Source organism: Pyricularia grisea (genome assembly GCF_004355905.1).
Source record: "Pyricularia grisea strain NI907 chromosome Unknown Pyricularia_grisea_NI907_Scaffold_7, whole genome shotgun sequence".
Classification (NCBI taxonomy): Eukaryota; Fungi; Ascomycota; class Sordariomycetes; order Magnaporthales; family Pyriculariaceae; genus Pyricularia; species Pyricularia grisea.
In genome coordinates, this window is record NW_022156720.1 from 3118978 (window position 1) to 3142445 (window position 23468).

Sequence of the window (23468 nt, forward strand, 5' to 3'; positions counted from 1 at the left end):
CCGAAACTAGGTTGTCTGGCAAACCCACCGCTTAAGTCGAACATTCGAAGCGCTGGCTGACTATCATGTCTGCCCTGATGAATGCAGATGCTTGAAGCGTAAGGCTCGTTCCTTCTACCTCACTGCGCTTGTCAAAGTTGGTAGGTTCCTAATTACTAGGTGGCCACTACCATTCGGCTTTTTTTTTTTTTTTTTTTTTTTTTTTTTGGGTGGACAAGCAGGCAACTTGGAGGCAATTTACTTTCCTAGACAGAGCATCTCACTCTCAACCCGTGTCGGACGTCGGCATTGTGTTCGCGTCAATTTGAGATCCAAACATGCCCAGCAGCTAGGTACCTTATATAAGAGGCATTGAATCGTTGTTGCACTAATGTGTGCACTAAAGCTAAAGTGTTTTTCAAGGGGAGGGACTTGTTATGTCAAGGTAAGTGCATGAACACAGGCTCTCTTCTCTGTACTGCTTAACCCACCTCACCCGGACCTTTGTCGTTTCAAACCCCGAATGCCGAATAAAATAAACCAAGACAATGGGAAAAAGACGCAATGCTGTAACATAATGCTCATGGGGTGTCGTCCGCCCTACGCCCAAAAAAACAAAGACCGCTTCCCCGGGAATTTAGCCGCATAGTCAGAGCCTTACCCAACTATCTCTTGATCCAGTCGCCCTTCCGTCCCATCCCACGGCTCTCCTCAGATCGCAGTGGCCCAGAAACAATCCCAAATTACTTGCTTCCCAACAAATGTCGTGTCCAGAACGCCAATGCAATGCTGCATATCCATGGATTGAAATGATCAATGGTTCATATCTTCCTGTATCGTTTCCCAGACGCCGTGCAGCAACATCCCACTGGTCTTCGCGCTGCCAACTGGGCTGATGGGGTGACTAGTTTCATCGCAGAGTCGGTTATATACATTCGTGGCAAGTGATAGGAGAAAGCCGTAGCTTTCGCCCGCACTGGTGCAACGTTGTTATTGTCATTGCACCATGGAGTCGTCATAACATTCATCATCCTCGAGACTTTCTATGGCCTTTTTGATCAATTGGCTGGCCTGTTGGGGTTGTCAGTCATCACTGTTGAGCAGCAAAAGAAAAGCAAAGTTGATATGCAGTGGCTCGCCTACCTTTGGATCCAAACTCAGTGCAATCGTAAAGTGATGGACCGCCGTGTTCTTGTCGTTAAGTGTTTTGTAGAGCTTTCCAAGTAGGAAATGCACAGTCGCCTCGTCCGGCGCGAGGTCCTTAAGAATCATGAGCTCTTTCTGCGCCTCGTGTAATTGTCCCAAAGCCAAAAGAGCACGCGCTTTCATGAAGCGTGTTTGTGCTGCCCGCGGTGCCAGTTCGGTTGCCTTCGTGAAGAACTGCAGGGCCTGTACAACTTGCTTTTGTTTCTCCAGTGCCGTACCGATGCAGCAAATCAGAACAGCGTTGGTCGGGTGAATCACCGAGGCCGCATGGAAGTGTGTGTATGCTTTGTCGTAGTTGCCAAGTTTCTCGTACACTCTTCCGATACCATAGTAGGCATTGTAATGGCGGCGATCAGCAGCGATGGCGTGCCGGTATGATGTCAACGCCTTATCGTATTCTTCACTAACAAAGTGCTCATGTCCCTGAAGTGTGTAGGCATACGCGAACTTTGCGTCGAGTTGCGTGGCACGCTTGAAGCACCGCAGTGCTTGTTCACGATCTGACGCCAGCGACCATGCATTTCCCAGGGCGCACCATGCGTGCGGTGAATGCCATGCAATGTCGACAAGCTCGTGTGCCAAAAATGAAGCCTCTGTTTCCTTCTTCAGGTGCCAAAGTACCGTGGAATAGACCTCCATGTCTTCCAACCGATTCGGTGCCAATATTCTTAAGCGCTTAAAAGAGGCCTCTGCTTCAGCATACTTAGTCTGTTCATACTGAGCGCGCCCGATGTGAGCTAAGACCCATGGTGTGTCAACATGAGCTCGCGGTATCGAGCTGAAAGCTTGCACAGCTTCGCTGCACTGGTACTGCGAGAGAGCTAAATATCCTGTTCCCAGGCGTTTGAGAAGATCCATCAACAACCGCAAGGCTTCTTCTAACCTTGCTGTGCTGTGGCCGTCAACTTCGAGTGTTCTTGTAGGTCCTAGAGGTGGTTGAACGGCATCTCTCATCTTCGGAGGCTCGACGTGATCAACGTCCATGGTATTTTCCTCCACTGGTTTCCTGTTCCCGCTCACAACTCTCCCAACGCTAGAACCGCTACTCCCTGGGCGCATGATTCTCGAGATGGCTGGTCTGGCTTTCTTCATTTCCCTCGTAGATGTGGTGGTAATGGGGGCAGTTGCAGCGTTCGGCTTAGCGGTAGAGGGCTGTTTGAACATGTTGAGCCTGGCACTTCTCCTCTGCGGTGCTCCAGGTTCTTCAGTAACACCTGGCCTGGATTGGACTGGATGTCCAGATATGGTCCGCTTCCTCTGTTCAGCTCCCAAAAGTGACGAGGCTGAGGTTCTGAGCATCTGGGAAGCTGGCTGCTCTGTGGCTGGAGCGACCTCTGCGTTGGGATCCAAATTTGCTCTTCGTTTAGTGATGCCACGATATCCCATCCTTGGCGGAGCATCTGAAGGGGCGGGTTCGATAGTATGCGCTGCCCTAGTTTTGCGCATAGGCGCGTGCGGAGGCTCGTGATGAGCACCTCCACGCGAGGCGTTCATCTCCACCGGAGCCGAAGGAGCTGGAGGAGTATCTAGGAGATCACTCGCTCCACTTGGTCCTGAAGCAGCTGCCATCCTAGAGCGAGCGGCTGCAATCTTTTGGAGAAACTCATTCTCTTCGGCCTCAGCAGCTACAAGGTTCCCGAGCGCTTGTCTATCCTGAAAGGCGACTGCTCTTGGTTGATCGAAGGGATCTGACGTGTCGGTGGGGGCCGAACGCAAAGCTGACTTTCTTGGCAGCGGCTCTGACGGAGCTGATGAAGAAGGTTCCTTGTCGTTGACCGTGGCTTTATCGTCCGAATCAACAGCCCGGACAAGCTTATCGGTGACCTTGAATATGTTCGGAACCTTGATGTGAACACCCATGTCACATAATGACGTGAATGCATCCCACATGAACGGGTTCAGCTTCAGTGCATCCTCGAAGCAGGATACAGCCCTGTTTTTGTCCTCGAGCCCCTGATAGAGCTTGCCCAGAAGACAGTTGAGCGCGGCAGCATCAGGTATGAGGCTGCGCGTGGAGGCCGTGTGTTTCCCAAAAGTGGTTTTGTGCGGCCATTGCGGTCGACACCTCTCTAACGCGATAGCCCCGTCGCGATATCTTTCTAACGCCAAGCAGCTCTGCGCAAATATGTAGGCACGCCCTATATGTAGACTTCGAAGGCCTGCTCCCTTCAGATCGTCTTTGCTGGCATCGTGCGCAGACAGAAAATCTCCCAAGCGGAAATGACATAGTGCCAGGAGAAAAGCCGATTCTGGGGATCGAGGGTCCTGAGCAGCAAGTCTTTCGGCAAAGAAGAGCGCATTTTCGTGTGCGCTATTGTCGAGGTGGTATAGCACTGCTTGTCTTAACAGTGCTGCGACGTTGGCACCGCTGCTACCGGGAGCCATGGCAGCGGATTGCGCCAAGGGCCGTGACATTCGACTATGCTCGTGGACTGCTACCTGACATGCCAAGCCATGGGATCAGGCTAAGGAGGAGGCTCAGGACCAAAGGTACCTTTGCCACCCCAGATCGAAGGCAGACAAACGCGCTTCGGGTTCGTCGCTTTGTATGCGTCCCGGGAGGCTTCGGCCAAGTTGCACGCGACCGAAAATAGCGACCGGAGTGCCTGTGTCTAATGTTCGAGCGCGTAAGGTCGTCGATTCTGCTATGGCGAACTTGAAGGTTGGGTTGGCGACCACTTAGGGCTGGTGGCGCCTCGATATCGACGGGTTTGGATGGTATGATTAGGCGCAAAAAACCATTAATAATTACGGATATGTAAATCTCAACGAAGATGAACTTTGCGTAAGCAAGGTATGAAGATCAATTCTTGCAAAAGGCGAACCGAAGTTATTGTGTACGGGTGGAAGATAGAGTGGGGTGTTGTTTGAACGTCGGTCAGACGTACACAAACGCGCCCCAGAAAAAAACCATCCAAAGGAAAACAAGCTTGTTTGCATGCAACAAAAAGACGTGCACCAGCAACAAAGAGGTGCAAAAAAAATTACTGTTTGCATGCCATTATCTCTGTCGGTCAAAAATGAAGTGTTGGAATTGCCGCGCAAACGATTGAATACCAAGCTCCACAGCCAGATGGGTTCAGGGGCAATAATGACTGAAATGTTTGTGAGGAAGAAAAAGCTTTTGGCTTGCTGATGCACGCCTTCCTCACGTCGCGATGTTGTTGTTCGCAGTCCCTTCCGACACCCTGATTGGCTGAGGGGCGCTTAAAGGTCTTGGCTGGGCCTGCCCAAGCAACGGGGGACTCCCGCCCCATGCCATGCGCGCGTGCCGATTGAGTGGCAACACTAACGACGGGAGATTTGTCCACTGCAAGCCATGCGGATGAGGTAAGGTACCTCAGTGAATTGGGTGAGGTTGCAACCATCCCACACAAAACCCCAAGCGGCTGATTGTCTTTTGGTTTTCGAAAAGACGCCACGAGATTCCCCCCGAATACGTTCGCAATTACAAACCCCAATTAAAAATTTCCGCATTCAAATAAACCGCCTCATCTCAGCCTCATCTTCACAATCATCATGGCACAAAAAGCAAAGAAAGATCGCGCCAAGTCCAACGCGGCCACACTTTACACGCTTCACGTCGGATCCGCATTGGTACATGCGACATTCCTACTTTGCCACACCATCCTCAAGCGGCGCTCTCTGTTGGGCTACATCCTCGTCTCCGTCCCCAGCTTCATTTGTCAGCTCACGCTGGAAAAGGCCGGCCGGCCTAAGCACGATGCCAACGGCTCACTAAAGTCCTCGGGTGAGGATCTGGCGGCATCCGGGCTCACCGAGTATATGTTCGACGTTGTCTGGGTCACGTGGGCAACATTGGTTCTCGTTATCCTCTTTGGAAATTCGCTTTACTTTGTTTGGCTCCTCATCCCGGCATTTGCTGTATACAAGGGATTTGGTCTGATGGGGACCGCCCGACAGATGGCTGCTTTGCAAAAAGGTGGCGTTGATCCAGCCGGTGCGCAACAGCAGCAGCCTGCTGGTAATCGAAAACAACGACGGGCGGCATGATTTAATCCAAGTGGGATGAATGGGATGGTGGTTTGTATGCCGTCTATAAGTGGCATTGCGGACATGGTTTATCTGATCTATGGTGTTGTTCATCTCTACTGGTGGCAGTCAAGCTCCCGCGTCCACTTTTGCAATATAGCCTCGTCACATTCTTTGACCAAGATATGGATATGTTCGAGTGTTCTCACACTCTGAAGTGCGGCCCAATTTTTGAACCACATCACCCTATCCTCACCGCCAGGGCCGAGCTCGTCCACGAAGAAGCGCTTGACAAAGTTCGCCACCGTTTTTCTGCTCTCCGGTGTCATGTCGCCCGTTTCCGGGTCGGTGGGTATCACAGTACGTGACCAAACCACAATGTGCGTGATACCAGGGGCCAACCCATATGGCCAGTCATTCAACAGAACCCTATAGTCGGAGGGGTCTGCAAAAGGAACCGATGACGCCGGCGTGAAGGGGATATCGCCCCAAGTTTTAGGAAGCCGATGTATCATGATGTATTTGGTCATGGTGCCATACTTGGCCTTGGTCTCGGCTGTCCATTTCATATAGCGCTGTAGGTCCGATGGCTTCCGCTTGAGTACCTCGAGCTTATTTGTTTCTGCATACAGATGTTAATATGTATTGTTACAAAACTCAATTGCCTCACGATGTTGTTTTACTATCAAAGCAAAGCAATCCTCGACGATGATCTGCATACCTATAATCTCCCGAAGCTCGTCCCAATCATGGTACTTGAATTCCTCATCTGTCTGTGACAAAACCCGCTTGTCGATGTCTGTAAGTGGGAAAGGAGCCTCCTCGTCAACTCTGACAGGTTCACCCATGGTGACACGCGTTGAATTCGGGGGCGGGCTCAATGTGAGAAATGATTTTGTTTGAATATAGTCCGAAATAGCGCTTTCAGGTAAATATCGGCTCAAATGATCTGACCAAGCCGCGCTACTTTCAAAAAAGAAAAATCGAGAAGCACTATGTTGGATATAACCCGGATTACAAGCTCAAAGGCAACTAACTTGGAGACGTTGTTGCTTCATGGTGACGAGTGGTCATTGGAAGGAACTGCCCCTCTCTACCTTCCCTATAATTGTCCATTGGAGGGGTTCAAGCTTGGTTAATCGAATCAATTACGTTGGGGCATTCATCCAGTTCCCAACCAACATAGGTCTGCGGTATCCAATCAGTGATGTGACTTAACGCACTTTCGTGAGACAATGCGCTGTATTAAAAGATGGTGTTGCTTGAATGGCAACGGAATTCCGCTTTAACGAAATTCCATTTGTAGATATACCCATATTTAGTTCTCCAATGGCTTTAACAACTTAACAAACCCGACTGTCGGATCGTATGGAACCTTAAAATTGTTAGTGCACTGGAAGGTACGATTTCCCGACTTCGGGCTTTATAGCGGTCACAGGATCAGCCCACTTCCGGGGTCTGCAAATTTTCGGTGGGAAGACTGTCGCAAATTGGCCCCGGCCAAGCCGCGCTCGGGGTCTAGTCTACTCCGTAGCTTCAATTCCACCTGGTCCCTTTGCTCCCCCACGAAAGCCTCGAGGCCCGCCAAAAAAAAAAAATAAGACATAAAAGCCAGGTCCGCCAGGCAAAGAAAAGCAAGGACGAAGACAAAACCCGTCAAGAGAGGCAACTATGGCACCCCCTCTGACTTCAAAGGTCTACGTCGACGGGGTCTACATCCCCGCGGCGCTCATTGTCATAGGCACCGCTATTGTCAAGAGGGATTGGGTCGTCTACAGCGTCGCCCTGGCATTGGCTCTCGGCACATGGAAGTTCTTCCAGCTCAGTGAGTAAACAACATATATTTGCGTCTATGCTGCACCATAAAATAATTGCTTACGGGGTGTGTTTCTACAGAGCCCAAAAAGGTCCTTGACCCAACAAAATTCCAGGAGTTCGAGCTTAAGGAGAAGACCATTATATCCCACAATGTCGCCATGTAAGCTTTCTGTCCCGGTCGAGAGGCCATCATTTCGAAGCTTTAACTTGTTACTTATTCATTCTGCCTCTCTCACAGCTACCGTTTCATGCTTCCATCGCCGTCTTCGATCCTTGGTCTCCCCATCGGCCAGCACATCTCCATCGGCGCCGACATCCCCCAGCCCGACGGTAGCAGCAAAGAGGTTGTGCGGTCCTACACCCCGATCAGCGGTGACGAGCAGCCCGGCTATGTCGACCTGCTGATCAAGTCGTACCCCACCGGCAACATCTCCAAGTACATGGCAGGGCTCTCGGTCGGCCAGAGCATCCGCGTCAGGGGCCCCAAGGGCGCCTTTGTTTACCAGCCCAACATGGTTCGTCACTTTGGCATGATCGCCGGCGGCACCGGCATCACCCCGATGCTGCAGGTTGTTCGTGCCATCGTACGCGGCCGTGCCGCTGGCGACACCACACAGGTGGACCTGATCTTTGCCAACGTCACCCAGGAGGACATCCTGCTCAAGGAGGACCTGGACGCGCTCGCGGCCGAGGACAAAGGATTCAGGGTGCACTACGTTCTGGACAGGCCACCCGAGGGCTGGACCGGTGGTGTTGGCTTTGTTACACAGGACATGATCACCGTAAGTCGATCTATTGGGGAAAACGACCGATGGCAAATCGTCTGTGTTCATTCCACTAACCAGATTATTACTACACACAGAAATGGCTTCCCAAGCCGGCAGATGATGTCAAGATCCTGCTGTGCGGTCCCCCGCCTATGGTGAGTGGTCTGAAGAAGGCTACCGAGGCTTTGGGCTTCAAGAAGGCGCGCCCTGTGAGCAAGCTTGAAGATCAGGTATTTGCCTTTTAAGCATGCACGGGGATATGCAGGTATTATGAGAGCGGCCGTTTATGAAGCTCTGCAGACTAGACTTGTGATTATAATAGGAGAAAATATAGAAATCATGAAGCTTACTGATACCTTGCGGAAAAGTCTTGCGCCTTGTTTAGCTATGACATGTCTAATGTGGCGCGTAGCTTTTGAACCCGCTTGCAGGGAGATCTTTCGTAGTCGTATTAATTCAGCAGAGCTCACTGAAATGCTTGTGTCTCAAACTAGAATTTATCCCACATCTTGGCCAAACTCGATGAATCAAATGCTTGTTGTCATCGCGCACTGCGTGTTTTGTGCTATATGGGTTACATTTACTTGCTGGGCCAGTGCCGGAGATTCTTTGAGTACGCAGCAATATCATTCAAAGTCCATGGCGCTATTCCATTCCCTGCTCGCTTCTGGCATTTGTCATGCATGGATGAGGTGACATATCACGCCAGCCCTTTTCGGGATCCATCCCACTCAAGAGATCACTGCGTCTTCTTGGTCTCGGGTGTCCGAACGCCAGGCGCATCTACTCCCTCTGCACTCTTTGCCATTCCAGCGCCGAGGAGCTTCCAGACGACCCAACCAAAACCCAAAAGAATGACGGCGGCGGTGCCGGCGCCGATCCAGCCCGACCTCTCTATATCCAGGACCGGAACGTCGACGCCGAGCATGAGGCGCGTGGTCCCGACGGGCAGAGGCGGCGGTCTCTGCTCGAGGTGCCAAAAGACCGTGTTGGCGTCGAAGAGGCCGTCGTAGCCGAGCCTGGTGCGGTCGAACGGGTTCGTCGCCAGGTTGCCCACCTCGTCGGCCGCGCATGCCCAGAACACGGCGGGCGAGGGGACCTCGATGCTTCGGTGGCCGCCGGTCGCGGGCGCGAGGTACCGCAGGTGCAGCGGGATCTCGGCCGTCCAGGCGTCGCCGGCGTCGGCCGAGGGATGCGCGAGGTCGATCAGCACAAACGAGCCCCATATGCTCATGGCGTAGTCTGGGGCCTCGAGGTCGACGGGCTGGGACATGTACCGCAGGGCGGTGAGGTTCTTGGAGGCGAGGAAGAGGGGGTCCGAGAGCTGGTACATGTCGGCGAAGATGGTGCGGGGCAGTGTGAGATAGACGTGCGGCGTGCAGGTCCCTTCGTCTGGTTTGCGGGACGTCATGACCAGCCTCAGTGTAGGGTGCAGGCCGGTGGAGGTGTCCGAATGATATGGGAAGAAGGACGTCACGGAGTCGCCCTCGACGGCCCGGTGACGAGATGGGAAGCCGAAGGCGGTGGGGGAAGGGGTGTTGCGCTCGCCCAGCACGATGAGGTGGCCGGATATCCCGACTTCGTGACGCTCCAGGGTCGGGGCGGTGTCCTCGCCTAGCATGCCAACCTCGGTGCGATGACCCGGGTAGGCTGTCACTGTCAGGGGCTGGGCATGGTATGGAGACAGCGTGGTCACCCTGAGGATGTTGGCAGTGCGGTCCCATGAGATGTCGAGCGAGACGGACTCGGTCAGGCGCTCTGCCTGGGCTCGACAAAGAGGGTCATTGTCTGGACACAACTCATTCCTTATATAGCGAGTGAGGTTCCGCAGGTCCTCCAGAGGTTGATAAAATTGATAGGCTGGCGAGTGAGAGAAGCGGCTCTTGGGGAGGGAGACAAATGATTCCTGGCATTTGGTTAATAAAAGAATCTAACAAGTTGCATTGTATCATGCTATTGCCTACATCTACGGCGAGACTACTCACATTTGATATGCAATTCTCCAAACCTCCAAAAGCTTTGCGTAATAGATCGCAGGTGAGGACTACACTGTCCACAAATCAAGCGCAGGGTCAGGTTTCAAGCTCAGTCTCGAGACAGACAAAGACAAGTATTTTTTTTTTTTTTTAGACTTACGAATCTTGATTCTTTTCATCTGCCAGCGGCGTATAGAATAGGTGGAAACCTGGTGGCAGTCTCGACTGCAAGGGGCTGACGGTCTGGTATGCGTGCGGACCGACCCATCTCACGTGCAAGTCATTTGTTGCCGCGAGGAGCGCCAGCAGCTCGGCAGGAAGTTCCTCGCGGGCAAATGTTGCTCGAACCTCGCGGGCTGCATGGAGATCTGGGCCCGTAAGGCTGTCATCGGTGATCTTAAGCGACGCTGGATCCACGGCATCGCCGGGCCTGTGAAGGAAGGTGATCCTCAACTTCATTTTGATTGCCGATACAGATTGAGATACAGATTGAGGTACCGTATTGTGGAGGCCCAGTCAGGTCAGGTCAGGATAGGCCAGGACAGGATTGCTAGTTTCACTAGAACGTTATGCAGCACTCCCAGTCGCGTTTGCCCATTCAATTTCTTGGCAGAGTCAAGGCTGATGAAAAGCTCGTTCGTTAACTGATTGATTGGCGAAGTGCTTTTTGCATTGTCCACCTTCCAAGTTGAATGGCTCGATCGACATCCATAGTCGCCCTGAATGTTGACCGAGCGACACTAAGGCCAGGCTCGGTCGGTGTTGCACGGCACAGCCCCACTATCAAATCAGCAGAGACACGTGGGTGGTGGGATGGCCGTCACAATCTTTTTTTTTCTTTCTTTTTTTTTTCTTTTCCTTTTTCTCCCAGCACACACTTATTCTCAGCCCAGTTGCACGACAGGATATCATGCCTGCCTACGTTAGCTAATTAATCCAATAAAGGTTGATCCTTACTTGCAGCATCAAACCCGGAGTCATTCAGCCTAGCAACGAAATCATCACGATTGCGAATGCAAACCCAAATTTGGAACCGTTGGAGAAATTAGCTAACACAACCTGGACATACACCAATTTTAAAGCTCGTCAATTTCCTCCAAGAACCACGCAGTACAGCAATTTCAACACTCTACATCACATCCTTGCCCCTTCTAACGCCAACTTGCAGATTCAAGAGATCCAATGCGTTGAGAGGTTCCGCCGCCGTTGTGATCATTAGTAGAACGTCTGCGCCATGACGACTGCTGGCCCGCCGGGAGTGGATCATCTTGAGCAACCTTTTTCCGCCAAACCGCATTGTCCTCGGCCGGGGCGCCGCGTTTCCTGAGCCTGTCCGGTACGTCTTTGGCAATGCTGACTCGCAGGCGTCCACCGGCCCAGAATCTCCCGTTTGTCGCTTCTGCGGCCGCGTAAGCCTCTTGGGCGGTTGCAAAGTCAACGAAGCAGTAATGATGTTTCCCGGGCATGCTCTCCGTGGATGGGTGCGGCGTGATACGCTTACTGATGGCGATACTACTCGCACCGAACCCAGCCCGTTAGCAACGACCAATACCGACAATGTGAACGCACAGTCACGTTGAAAAGGATAAGGGAGTTGGGGAAGAGGCTCCTCACGGGTTCAAGCCCGCCAGAATTTCTCGCACTTCATCCTGGTTGTGCTGCTGGTCAATCATCTTGCCCAGCCCGCCGACATAAAGCCGCCGGCCGCCCGTTGTCAGAAACTGGTTGAAATGTTTAATAGCCCCGTACGGCCCTTGCTCAATGCCACGCTGTTCCATCATTCCGATCGTGACCCCGTTACCCTCCTCATCGGCGTCCCTCGACGACGAGGTCCTCTGCCCAGACCAGTTGCCCCATCTTTTGAAGGCGGGCTCCGCTCTACTGGACTCGTTGCTATTCTTCCATCTGTTGTTCCCGCCGCGTGCATTCTGCTTAGGTTCGCAGGGGCCAACCTTTAGGGGTCTGCCGCGGATGCTGGCGTGGAGAGATGTGAGGGCGCGCTCGGCTGTGGCGCGGTCGGGAAAGTCAACGAAGCAGTAGCCGGGGTTTCGGGCAGTCACTGGGTCTACAGAGATGTGGATATCTTGGTAGGTTCCGAAGCCGTTCTTCACGAGCGCGTCTTCGACTTCGACCGGCTGGACAACATAGAGCAAGTTGCCGAGGTAGATGCGCCGGCCCTCGAGCAGGGCAGCAGGCTGTTCAGACCCCATTCTAGAATAAATGTTAGCAGGCTAGCGGCCCCAGCTGTGTGGCGAGGATCAATATACAAGCGACTTGGCACTGCGGGTGGGGTCTAGGGCTGCGACTGAAGTAAAGTCCTTGAAGCTGTGGATTTGTGAACAAAGTGGAATACGGTACTACTTGGGGGCGGGGCAGGATTTCCCTCTTGTACCCTGACTACGATTCAACCATGACCAGGTTTGCTAATAAAAGCCGTCTGCGTTCCCGCATTTAGAATGGATGAATAATAATCAGATGACCGAAAAAATACTTGGTAAAGGAGGAAAGAAAATAAGGTTATGGTTTATTTTGATACAGCCTGGTAATGTTATACCGTAGTATATGTATGCATTATCGCCGACCGAAGTCCTCTCGGTGCACAGGTTCGGAAACGAGTACCCATTTACGGTATACCTACAATAACCCAAAACTGTTTGAGAGCATTCTCACTTCCAATATTAACCAACCGGTGTTACTACTATAGGACAGCATGAGCGCGTTATTCATGCGAGGCCAGTGCGACTGTATGTGGCTAATTATACCCCAGAGCTGTGTACAGTTAGTTACTTCCTCATAAACGTGGGAGGAGACGAATTTTGCATTGGACAGTTATATCATTGTCGAGTTAATAATGTATCCCGACTAATTACATATACTACCTTACTCTACTAGTAAAAGAGACCCTGCAAATCCTGGATGTCGGCAAGGTCTGATTAGATATGCATTGGGGTAGCGCTTGTCAATCAAGCAATGGGACCCCAATTTGCGACCGAGGGACAAGGGCACTAAACCTAATTGAGCCACCGAGAAGGATCCCAGGCAAGACCGCCGTTGGACAGTCAGTGATCGCACGGGTGACAACAGATGACAGCCGGCCCAAGCCCAGGAGAACAATCATCGCCGCATCCGTTACTTTTAATCTCGTTACCAAACCACCAAAATTCATTCATCCTAAGGGCATTTAGCGGCTTTCTTAACTCCTAGTGCAGTCAACGAGAAGAGAAAAAAAGAAAAAAAAGGGACGACATCAAAGATATACACACTTTGCGAACCCGTATGCCCTGTAAAAGATGAAAAGGTAGAGAGCAAACAGCGGCTGTGAAGCGGCCCTCCCTAACAGAGCCCCCCCCCCCCCCCCCCCCCTCTCTCTCTCTCTCTGCCTCGAAATCGCCTGTTTCAACTCAGTCAAGTTGCGCCACTTGTGCAGCAACTTTTGGCTATCGCTACGACAACACGCCCAGCATGGATTCTCGTCAGCATCATCTTCATCACAATCACCCACAGCAACCTCAGACACACCAAGATGAGCCCTATGTCACCCTTCGCACGAGGGCGCCAAGGGGTGATGGTGCCAGCATGAGCAGTGCGGATTCAACTGTAGGTTTTTTGAACCATGGCCGCTCTTCACAAGGGTCGATATCAACATCGAATGAATGAAGACACCAACCCAGTTCGGATTTACTAATGTGGTCTTTTCGAGCGGGTGCAGTACGGCTCGGGTGCGGGTGTCTCGACGCCTTCTGCAACTCATGACACAAGCCGTGTGAATTTCCATGTCAAGCATCTCGAGACGTTTGCAAAGAGTTTGGAAGATGTATGTGTCTTTTTATTTGTCAATTCCTTTCCATCGTTTTTTCTTTCTTTCTATTTTTCTTGTCCTGCAGCTACGGGACCGTTTATCACATCAACCGTCATCTACTTTCAACACTTTGATAATGCTGACCACAACCACTTCCTTTACACCCCATAGTCGGCTGGGCGAGCATTCCCAAATAGGGGGCGCTCCATGCAAAGATATTCTAAAGTGCAAGTACTGCTACTTCACTGGAAGTCTGATGATCTTTTTGTGTTACCTGAGCTTGAGGACCTTGAGCAGTGTATGCGAGAAGACTACAGCTTCGAAACCGACATTTTTGCCATTCCGTCCGAGAACTCTCACTTGGAGTTGATGCTCAAAGTTGGTTCCCTGATTAAAGATCATGAAAGTACCGACACCCTCTTCATCATCTACTATGGCGGCCACGCCAGGATAGACGAATCTAGGCAAAGCACCTGGTGTGCAACTCGCCACTCTGGCTCGCCATGGCTGCAGTGGTCCGCTATTCAGACCCTATTAGAACGCTCCGTCTCGGACACGTTAATCTTGCTGGACTGCTGCGCAGGCGCTGCGAGCGCTACATTTCCCAACGGCAAGAGCATCACCGAGACTATCTCAGCGTCTAGCTGGGACGCCATAGCCCCGGATCCAGGGCGTTACTCGTTCACGAATGCGCTCATCGAAGTTCTTCAGCAGTGGAAAGTTAGGACCTTCTCAGCAGCAATGCTACACGCCGAGGTTCTAGCACGCCTCAAACATCCCAGACCCATCACCATAAACGGCAAGCACTTCGAGGCTCGATCAACCCCGGTGCACTTCATGATGACCTCAAACCACAAAGCCCCCAGCATAGAGCTGGGCCGCATTGTACCTGGAAATAGGCGGCCTCCCTCTCCTCCGGATGAGCCAGAGGCGACCATGCCCCTCCCGACCGCTCCCATAAGCTCAGGCAGGGGTGGTCCAGTAGAGGGTGCCGGCACAGAACCTACCGAAGATCGACCGCATGTTATGATCTCGTTAGCCCTCGAAGACAACCAGCAACTCGATCTGGACGCATGGGAGCAATGGTTGGCTAGCTTCCCAGCGCTGGCCAAGTATGTCAAGGTCCAGGGTGTCTTCAAGAGCCATTCGACACTACTGTTACTGTCCCTCCCGGTCATGATCTGGGACTTGCTTCCCGAAGATCATGCCTGTAATTTCGTGGCTTTCATTAGGTCGAACAACATGATCAAGCCGACCACCTCGAATGAGTCTCCTGCTCAAACTAGCGCTGTGAGAGTTGGCGAGGACGAGACGGATAACATGTCCATTTCAGGTACCACACTGCCACCGGAGGATATATTGTCCGGAAACTTGGTGGCTAGTCGATCCGTCGGTGGGCGTTACTTGTCATACGATAGTGACCGAACCCCAGCAACGTCATCAACTACCAGGGATTTTACTAGACATTCCCCCTCTTCATCAAAGGCACCGTCACAAAATGCCCGTGATGATAGTTACCAAAATATTAAACGAGACGCAATAATGAACACGTCACGGAGCTCCAAGTGGACAGTATACCATCCATCAGAGTCTGTACCCGAGGCACCTCGGTTCAATTCTCATATAGTTGCCCGTCTGGAAGAATACTTCAACAATGAGCCCGAGCCGAGCAACGCTGCAATCGAATATTATGCATCAAATCTTGGTGCCCAGTCGAATGACATAAGTGTAAGTTACAAATATTCCCATCTCTACCGGCTAAACGTTGATGCTGACGAGCAAGCCGATCAGCTCTGGTTCTATCACCGCCATAAGAAAGAGCGAGATTTATACACTCAGAACAAGCGCAAACTACCTTTAGAACCACCACCGCCGAGGCACGAGGCCGTACGTATGATCTTGCCAGGGCATCTCAACAGGCTCTTGGAGATCTACCCATCCCAGGTTCTCTTTTTAGACCTGCGACCCCCTACAGACTTCCAGAGATCTCACATCCACCGTGCAGCAAACCTGCGTGCACCAGTGAGCTTTTTGGAGCACTCTACTATTGATATGATTGAGAGCGCATTCACGGACGAGACCAGCCATGCGAGCTTTTCCAAGTGGTATTCAGCCAAGTGTGTTGTCATCTATGACCGCGTGATTGAGTTTTCTTGGGAGTGTCCGACCGTCGAGGCGCTTTACGACAAGTTCAGGAGCAAAGGCTGGACTGGCAGGTTCTTTGTTCTCAAGGGTCACTACAGGGAGTTCTCGGCCTCGTACGACAAGTACATAGTCGGCGCAAGGACTTCGACGGCCGCCAACCAGTACCTTGAGTCTCTGGAACACATGCCACCAACGACAGCTGTAAGTTACTTCTACCTGCATTCCATTCATTCAGTCCGAGCACTAGCAGAACAAGTATTTTTACAAGATGTGTACTGACTGTTAGCAATAGGACCAAGTTGTTGAGGCACAGGATCAGTACGAAGAATGGCTACGGCTTGTGGAGAACGAAGACCGCGTTCCTTCAACAAATCTCACACCAGCAAAGCAGTCGGAAAGACTACGGGCCATGCAACAGAACCAGGAGGCTCTGGAAAACGAATTCCAGACACAATTTCCTGAGCTCTATAGGCAGTCCATCGGAAAACTCCCACAGCAGGACTCATGGCCCAGGGACAGGAAGGAGAGGATTGAGGCATCACAAGGGCCGTTAGTAGCGCCGCTAAGCCGGGCGCTTGATAAAATGCATGAGGCGGGAATATCGTCCCCGCCGCCGCCACCACCACCCTTGACAGACCGCAAGGACAGCAGCTATTCGGATAAACTCGAAGGCAGCAGCGGGCGAAGCGGCGGCTACCCTCCTGACAAACCAGTTGGGGGCGGCCGGGGCGGCTACTCTGCGGATAATATGGACATGGAGCAGATGGAAGACGAAGACTTGGGCGGCGGTGGTGGCTCTGGCGATCTGCAGAGTGGCCAGGTCCCAATGGGCGTTGGAGGTGGAAGCGAATCGTCAAAGAAGCGACATCAACAACAACAGGGGTTTTGGAAGCGATTACGGAGCAGTAGGTCGTGATGTTCTACTCTCGGGGTCTCATCTATAACTGACTGCCCGTGCTCGGAAATTTGAGGGGGTTATATCATATCTAACACATAACACATCTTTTGTCTTTTCTTCTTCTCTTCTTTCCAGGTTTTTAATGGGCAGTTCAGACGGTATATGGGGGTTTTTCCTAATCAACTTGGGACTGATGGTACTTTCGGACTGCATGGACACGCACACACCCTATGACGGCAGAACAGAGTTTTTTTCTTCTATTTCTTTTGTTATTATTAAGGATGCATATCGGCGCGTGGTACATAGTAGTTTGCAGCTTATGTATATTGCTGCCATCTTTTTAGCCATACTTCCCCCTGAGTTAAACCAAATATTGAATGAAATCTTCGGCGTCTTTGACATTGTCCTCCACCATGGCAAACCTGTATTGAATTGGGACAAAGTACGAAGTGAATCCTACTAACAGCATGGCCACAGGGACTAGTTGATCAGCCGAAAAAAAAAACAAGTCGCAATGGACCGTTGGCCAGACCACTTTTGGTCGGTGACCCTCTTCGGTAAGGGCCTACGCAAAGAGAGCACGAGGCGAGGGGTTGGTTGCTCATGTTTTGGCCACTTTGAGGCGATCTTGGCTTTTTGCATGACTAAGGGGGGGTTTTTTTTGGGACTAGATAGAGCTAGAACATGGAGTAGTCGAGCGGCAACGAGGATGGGTGCGCGAGACGACATCGGAGAAAAAAAGAATAGTCGGGAAATCTAGACTTGCTACTGTAGAGACCAAAGATGGATCGCCACACACTCACACTCCCACTGACATAGATCACGGTTGCTCGCAAGGCCGAGCAAATCTGTGACGGATGGTGGAGGTATGTTTGGGGCAAATTCTCACCTAAGTTATGTTCCTTTGCGGTCTGAGCAAATACACTGTATTGGGAGAGTGGGTGAGATGTTGTTCTGGGGGTTCAAGATCGGGAAGAAGGATGACGGGGTTTTCTTTCCATCTATCCAGTGATTATTTTTTGTATCTTTTGTCTTTTAGCCATCTTCCTCAAACGTCTCGACTTGTACACCGTTGGACAGCATCCGACCTTGCGACTGGTCAGAAAAGCGCCGACTTTTTTCTAGACGTGTTCCCTTGCACCTGGAAATTTTGGTCTGTAGTAATTTTTTTTTTTTTTTTTTTTTTTTTTTTTTTTTTTTTTTTTTTTTTTTTTTTTTTCTNTTTTTGGCCTTTCTGTCTTTCCTCCGTTCTCCCGTATCGTGCCATATGGGCGTCATGTTTTTTGACTTTCCGGGAAACCCTGACGGAAGACCACCCCGTTCGTTCGAGCTCAGTAAACTCCAAAAGAGAAAAGAAAAACGCCCCCTCCCAAGTCGGAACCCCAAACTTGCCCTTATTTCCCCCCCACCTCCTCAACTTTTGACCAATACAAAGAGATAGGTACACCATCATGGGAATAAACACCGCCTGCGGTCAAAATCCCCCACCCCTGGTCTTGTCATGAACGGGATAGATACGGAGCAGGGCGTTTACTCCTTTCAGACAATAGTCTTGAGACATGATGGAGAACCTCAAGAACGACTCACACATGATTTGAACCCAGTGCAACATACAAACACACACTCACTCACTCATTCACTCCCTCTATGCCCACACACGCCCATAGCAAAAAAGAAAAAGAAAAAAGATGTGCCAAAACATGACAATAGACTACTGCACAGCCCATGCCGACTTGCCTCAGGGGTTGTTTTAGTTCATCTAGAGCGCGCATGTTTGCAGGCATCTTGCCCGTGGGGCGGACGATGACATGTCCAATTAGCCTTCGCAGGTCCCCTCTCGACCTCTTCGGCGGAGACGATCTAGGTATTATCTGACGTTCGGGACATGCGGCAAGCAGGACCACGAGGAAAAGGAAGGGGGCCAGGCCAGTCAACGGCGTAGATCATGTTATTCCTCTCTCCCCTGCCCTTCTTGTCCAAGGGGGTAGCTGGCAAAGGAGGTAGCTCATAAATTACAACAGCTATCCGAGTTGGGTGGAGGGACTTTTCTTTTCCATTTTTTATTTGCCTCTTTTTTTTCTCTCGTCGCCGGAGCTCTTGGATGCCGGATGCAGTGTCCCTGAGCAGCGAGGCGGAGATGTCCGGGGTGGTACTGCTTTCGGTGGTTTGCCTATTTGACAAAGGAGAGTGCATCTGCATGATAGCATGGTCCCTGGTGCAGAAAAGTCAGTGACAAGCAAGGGGAGGAAAACAAAGACCCCTTGTGCCTCTGACAATCAATGTGCATCAATTTGACACCCCTGCCGGGATCGGAGCAAAAAGAAGAACCCCTCAAAAAAAAAAAAAGGGACACGTACATATGTACAAGAGCACCTCTTACTCAGACATGTGCCTTTCTCAATGTCATGCAAAAGAAGAAGAAGAAGAAATACAAGACAGCATAAAACAGCCGACGAACTATGCTATGAGTGAGTGATTTAAATACATTGGCAAAAACTGCCGTTTCTGGTCAGTGATGAGAACATGTACGAGTAAGAAATGTTGTGATGAAGTAGACCTAGGTGTAGGAGAAGAAGTGAACCGGAGAAGCAAATATCAAGACATTTAGTAATGAGGATAAAATCCTGTCTGGTATTTGTTCGGCGTCTTTTCTTTTCTTTCTTTTTCTGTCTTCTTTTCTCTTTTTTTGCCTCATCTTTTTGGGACACCCGTCATCCCGAAAGGAAGCTCACACGCGTCGTTTGTCATGGAACCTTTTCTAGACTCATCTCGCGGCAACCTTTTCCTTCTTGGACAAAACCTGAAAAAAGTATGTGTCTAAGTTTGTGTAGGGGGGGAGGAGCTTTTTGTCCTTTTTTGCCCATCAACACCGTATGGAAAGGTACATACCTGGCAGTATGTATTTGCTAGCATTGCTCTTTGTACCCATCAAGAAAAGTATACACCTCTTACTACTGCCAGGTTTGCAGAGGGGGGTATGTCAGATGAAAAAGACGGGATCAGTGATTGAATAGTCCGTCAACTAGCCAACCAAGATCGGCCAACGGGCCAGTAAACCTGTCCAAACCCATGATGTGATTGCGAACCCTACGAGGATGTTTTTTTTTTTTTTTGGTTTGGTTTGGTTGGTGTAACCACAGACTTATACACACTACCCAAATGTAACTGAATAGCAGTCCAACCATGACGTGATGATGGATGGGATGGGGTGGTTTTTTTTTCGATCGAAACCCCCCACGGTTTCCTACTCGTATCTTGCAGACACCTCGTTTTCCATACCAAGGAAGGAAAAAGAATAACAGGAATCAGGAGAGGATCAACCATCTCGACGACTTGACGAGACTTAACCCCCAAGGTAACCTTTTCCCCCGCTTCTCGGTTATCTCGGCTTCACCCAAAAGGTTCCTCCTTTCCTAAACGACATTCTCGTTAGTATCTTTGATTATTGTTGTTCATCTGATCAAGCTGATCCCTTTTATTCAATCTCCTCTTGGCAGTTCTAGGTTACATGTCAAGCCGCGCTGAAAGGGATAACCTGATTACTATGGTATACCATAAAGGCCCATAACAAGATTACAAATACTTTGCTAAAGTAGAAAAAAATAAAACAAACAGTGGTATATATCAAACACAAGAAGTGAGCGAGTAAGAGCAAGGGTATGGCGAGATATGAAGGAAAAAAAAGCCTCGAGGACACCATAAAAAGAAAGAAAAGACGACAAGAAATAAAAGAAAACAGTTTGACGGAATAAAGTCCCTTGGCAAGCATTCCCCGGGCCGACCGGTTCATGAACCCCCTCAAGTTTACAATGGACAGCATTGACAAAAAGGAGATAACCGCGGAGGAGATGATCCCAGGTGGTGTATACTACTTGTCGCGATATAGGTGGAATGTGGATTAGCCTACCTACCCAGTCTAGCATCTACGATAATCGTTTTGAGTGAACCTCCCCCCCCCCCCCCCCCCCCCCCCCCCCCCCCCCCTTTTTTCGCGTATAGATTGCGAGCGTATTGGAAAAAAAAAAAATCGCCTCCCCTCCTTCGAAACAACTCATGGGTGGGAAGCGAACCACCGGAGCGGCCTATTTGGTCCCTTAAGGGGATTTCCCTTTTTTTTTTTTGTGCCGTTCCCCGGTTCGAGCGGACGGAACCCGGTTATGACGATCAGATCGTACCAAGACTAGGAGGGGGGAAGAAAGAGAAGGAGAAAAAAAAAACGGAAATGGGTGACTTCTCCCGCAATCCTTTTTCGTCAGGGCATAACGTGGCTCCATCGAGTGGAAAATCCTTGGCAAGTTGGGTTGTTTAAGGAAGGGGGGTGTGTTGTGTATGTGTGTGTGTGTGTGTGTGTGTGTGTGTGTGTGTGGAGGCTATCGGCAGATCTTTTTTTCTCGCCGTGATATCTGTATAAAACTGCTCAGATTTGTGATATCAAATGAAAGTAGTGGATGTGACATGATGGTTGGATAAAAGGCGCGGCAAGCTTGGCAGGAAAAAATCGATCCATAACAACATCGTTGTAGAGGGAAGGGGGGCGTGCATAGTAAAGAGCTCAAGAACCTAGCCGGTCCCCATATGAGTAGAAGAAGTACCATACTGAATCACGGCACAGTCAAGTGAGAGGCAAGGAAGCAACAAACGAAAGGAAGCAGGGGGTGATGCATCCAGTATGCGGCTTTGCATCAAGGGCGCTTGTGCAAAGTATCAACGGCGACAGGTGCGTGTGGAACCCGCCCGATACACCAACCAGCAAGAACTACTACAAGATAGATAGACGACTGATGCTAACAAAGAACTCGGGCTATATCGCAAAAACAAGGCAGTTCACTAAAGATGCCATCAATATTTTCACTTTGCTTCTTGACAACGACTCAAAAGTACTGCAGATGGATGATTCAAGGGGGTCAAGGCAGACGAGGGTTTATTTCTTCTTTGTCATCTCGACCTTACAAGGTCAAGCCGCTTTTCAAAAAGTAAATTAGACCTACAACTAGTTGATGGGGTGAGTCTAGGATGATCCCATCTAGATTGACCTAGACTCAAAACCGGAACAAGATGTTTGCTGGACGCGAGGAGGAGATTCTTTGGTAAGCGTTTCACTCTAGTATGCTTACTTGGTTTTATCCTCACAATTGAGTATTATTAAGCTCTACTTGGGGGCAGAAAAAAAAGGTGATGTTTTTGGAAAATTAAAAAATTAGAGTCAGAACACACGAAAAAAAAAAAAAAAAAAAAAGTACAAAGTACAAAATAAGAAATAAGAAATAAAGAGTAGATTCTTACAGGCCAGATTGTCACCAAGTGCGAAATATGTATGTCATCAGGTGCAGTGTGAGGTTCCTCAATAAAAGAAAACTGGGCTACAACAAGTAATCATACTTAAGAGATCAAAATCTCCGGATCGGGTTGACAGCCGACACTGCGCTATTTGAAATTGATTGAGATCATCGCGGAGCAAAACGATTTTGACAAGTCCCAGTGCGCTGGAAACAGATTTTACTTGTGCAGGGCCCACAACATAACTGAGATATCGATCTCCCGGGGCTTTCGTGTGACAGAATCCGCATTACCACCTTGTTACGAATACTTGCCTGCCTGCAACTCCAATAGGTTGAGTTATTTGTCTCTATCTCTCTGCCCCAGAACCAGCCTCTAAAAAAAAAGTCTATGTTATAACCTCTCTAGCCTTACTGCTTTATCTCTTTTTTTTTTCTTTTCTTTTTCGTCTTTCGAAACTCTTCATCAATGTTTTCTCACTATTTCGCTCGCTATTTACCTACCGAAACGACATGGCTCCAAAATTCCCGGTTCGTAAAATCCATCAAACTGTGGTTCGTCTCCACCCGGATGCAACCTTGGTCGCAAGAATGGTACGTACAGAGTTAGGTAGCTTTTTTTTTCTCGTCTACTACCTTGGACTTGATCAAACAAATACAACGGCAATCTGATCAAAAGAGAGATGCGTGCATTTTGTGTCCGGGCGCATAAAAGAGTCTCCCCCCGTCGGAAGCGAATGCATGTTTACGTGCGAGTGGGGACCAAAGAAGGGTGTACCACAGTACTTAATGTTAGCCGCGATTTTGTTCGGTTCCCTACAAAGTAACGTAAAAGCAGACAAAAGTCTGGTTCGTCCAACGATCGTGTAGTCTTGCAAAATTGTGACGGAGAATTCTTTTACGCCGTACCCTAATGTATGATAAACCTGGGACCCGAACCATTAACCGAGATTTATTCGGATCTTCTTTTTTCAAGCCATTGAAAATGGAAGGATCCGAAAAACAAATTAAAATACAAAAGATTAACACAAAAAAAAAAAGACATTCCCCTCTCTTACGAGTACAATACAGATGGATCATTGGGGGTTTTTGGTTCCTGACGTCGTCATTTATATTACCCCGGGTCATGCCGCTTACCGCCCGATTTCCCCATTTTATTATGTGATTTTTACAGTTGAGCAAGTTCCCGCTTGGTCGTGAGCCTTTTTTTTTCCCCCTGTGTCATTTTCTCTTTTTTCTTATTAGTCGCCTCGTTGAATTATTCAAGGAGCTGAGTCCCCAACTAAACCATGTATCCTTGATATTATAGCACTGCTATGCATAACAAGCAAACTTTCTTACCTCGATGGTCCCCCCGTCTTGTCTCCCCACGCTTTGTTGTTTCATTCAAAATGTCAATCAATGGTTTACAGAGTATTTAGTCAGGGTTACCGTCCTTTTGCGCTATGATCATTCGTTTTGATGGCCAATCGATTTTGTTGAACCCTCTTTTCTGTCTGTCTCCCCCTGGCACTCGTTCTCTCTCGTTTAAAACCCCTCACATACTACGTGGTAGTAGCACGTACGTACATACATAACACGGAAGAGTCAAAAAGACGGTTTCCACTATGG

The 23468-nt window shown here is 49.9% G+C and overlaps 7 protein-coding genes across 7 annotated transcripts; 3 read left to right on the top strand and 4 right to left on the bottom strand.

The window, feature by feature from the left end:
* Positions 1 to 360: 360 nt before the first annotated feature.
* On the bottom strand, positions 361 to 4273 carry PgNI_09956 (uncharacterized protein). Its single transcript, XM_031129937.1, has 2 exons — positions 1123 to 4273; positions 361 to 1050 (listed from the first exon to the last, which is right to left on the bottom strand). The coding sequence occupies exons 1-2, from the start codon at positions 3598 to 3600 to the stop codon at positions 976 to 978; spliced, it is 2553 nt and encodes an 850-aa protein (XP_030977927.1). The 5' UTR covers positions 3601 to 4273; the 3' UTR covers positions 361 to 975.
* A 431-nt stretch (positions 4274 to 4704) lies between these two features.
* Positions 4705 to 5199, top strand: PgNI_09957 (uncharacterized protein; the record flags this gene model as incomplete). The annotated part of the gene is made up of 1 exon (XM_031129938.1): positions 4705 to 5199. One exon carries the CDS (start codon positions 4705 to 4707, stop codon positions 5197 to 5199), a length of 495 nt encoding a protein of 164 aa, XP_030977928.1.
* A 95-nt stretch (positions 5200 to 5294) lies between these two features.
* PgNI_09958 (uncharacterized protein) lies at positions 5295 to 6226 on the bottom strand (the record flags this gene model as incomplete). Its single annotated transcript, XM_031129939.1, has 2 exons — positions 5900 to 6226; positions 5295 to 5800 (listed from the first exon to the last, which is right to left on the bottom strand). The coding sequence occupies exons 1-2, from the start codon at positions 6024 to 6026 to the stop codon at positions 5295 to 5297; spliced, it is 633 nt and encodes a 210-aa protein (XP_030977936.1). The 5' UTR covers positions 6027 to 6226.
* A 197-nt stretch (positions 6227 to 6423) lies between these two features.
* On the top strand, positions 6424 to 8123 carry PgNI_09959 (uncharacterized protein). The gene is made up of 4 exons (XM_031129940.1): positions 6424 to 7003; positions 7075 to 7156; positions 7235 to 7778; positions 7859 to 8123. Exons 1-4 carry the CDS (start codon positions 6850 to 6852, stop codon positions 8006 to 8008), a joined length of 930 nt encoding a protein of 309 aa, XP_030977937.1. The 5' UTR covers positions 6424 to 6849; the 3' UTR covers positions 8009 to 8123.
* PgNI_09960 (uncharacterized protein) lies at positions 8109 to 10417 on the bottom strand. Its single transcript, XM_031129941.1, has 3 exons — positions 9900 to 10417; positions 9749 to 9812; positions 8109 to 9669 (listed from the first exon to the last, which is right to left on the bottom strand). The coding sequence occupies exons 1-3, from the start codon at positions 10196 to 10198 to the stop codon at positions 8503 to 8505; spliced, it is 1530 nt and encodes a 509-aa protein (XP_030977451.1). The 5' UTR covers positions 10199 to 10417; the 3' UTR covers positions 8109 to 8502.
* A 473-nt stretch (positions 10418 to 10890) lies between these two features.
* PgNI_09961 (uncharacterized protein) lies at positions 10891 to 11949 on the bottom strand (the record flags this gene model as incomplete). The annotated part of the gene is made up of 2 exons (XM_031129942.1): positions 10891 to 11251; positions 11354 to 11949. 2 exons carry the CDS (start codon positions 11947 to 11949, stop codon positions 10891 to 10893), a joined length of 957 nt encoding a protein of 318 aa, XP_030977450.1.
* A 938-nt stretch (positions 11950 to 12887) lies between these two features.
* PgNI_09962 (uncharacterized protein) lies at positions 12888 to 16971 on the top strand. Its single transcript, XM_031129943.1, has 5 exons — positions 12888 to 13336; positions 13449 to 13553; positions 13710 to 15266; positions 15330 to 15884; positions 15976 to 16971. The coding sequence occupies exons 1-5, from the start codon at positions 13202 to 13204 to the stop codon at positions 16597 to 16599; spliced, it is 2976 nt and encodes a 991-aa protein (XP_030977628.1). The 5' UTR covers positions 12888 to 13201; the 3' UTR covers positions 16600 to 16971.
* The last annotated feature ends 6497 nt before the right edge of the window (positions 16972 to 23468 follow it).

Coding starts and splice junctions, on each gene's coding strand:
- PgNI_09956 (XM_031129937.1), bottom strand. CDS start 3,600: ATGTCACGGCCCTTGGCGCAATCCGCTGCCATGGCTCCCGGTAGCAGC. Junction 1,051..1,122: donor CACTGAGTTTGGATCCAAAG/GTAGGCGAGCCA, acceptor CAACCCCAACAG/GCCAGCCAATTGATCAAAAA.
- PgNI_09959 (XM_031129940.1), top strand. CDS start 6,850: ATGGCACCCCCTCTGACTTCAAAGGTCTACGTCGACGGGGTCTACATC. Junction 7,004..7,074: donor ATGGAAGTTCTTCCAGCTCA/GTGAGTAAACAA, acceptor GTGTTTCTACAG/AGCCCAAAAAGGTCCTTGAC. Junction 7,157..7,234: donor ATATCCCACAATGTCGCCAT/GTAAGCTTTCTG, acceptor CCTCTCTCACAG/CTACCGTTTCATGCTTCCAT.
- PgNI_09960 (XM_031129941.1), bottom strand. CDS start 10,198: ATGAAGTTGAGGATCACCTTCCTTCACAGGCCCGGCGATGCCGTGGAT. Junction 9,813..9,899: donor GATGAAAAGAATCAAGATTC/GTAAGTCTAAAA, acceptor ATTTGTGGACAG/TGTAGTCCTCACCTGCGATC. Junction 9,670..9,748: donor TGGAGAATTGCATATCAAAT/GTGAGTAGTCTC, acceptor ACCAAATGCCAG/GAATCATTTGTCTCCCTCCC.
- PgNI_09962 (XM_031129943.1), top strand. CDS start 13,202: ATGGATTCTCGTCAGCATCATCTTCATCACAATCACCCACAGCAACCT. Junction 15,267..15,329: donor CCCAGTCGAATGACATAAGT/GTAAGTTACAAA, acceptor CAAGCCGATCAG/CTCTGGTTCTATCACCGCCA. Junction 15,885..15,975: donor ACATGCCACCAACGACAGCT/GTAAGTTACTTC, acceptor TGTTAGCAATAG/GACCAAGTTGTTGAGGCACA.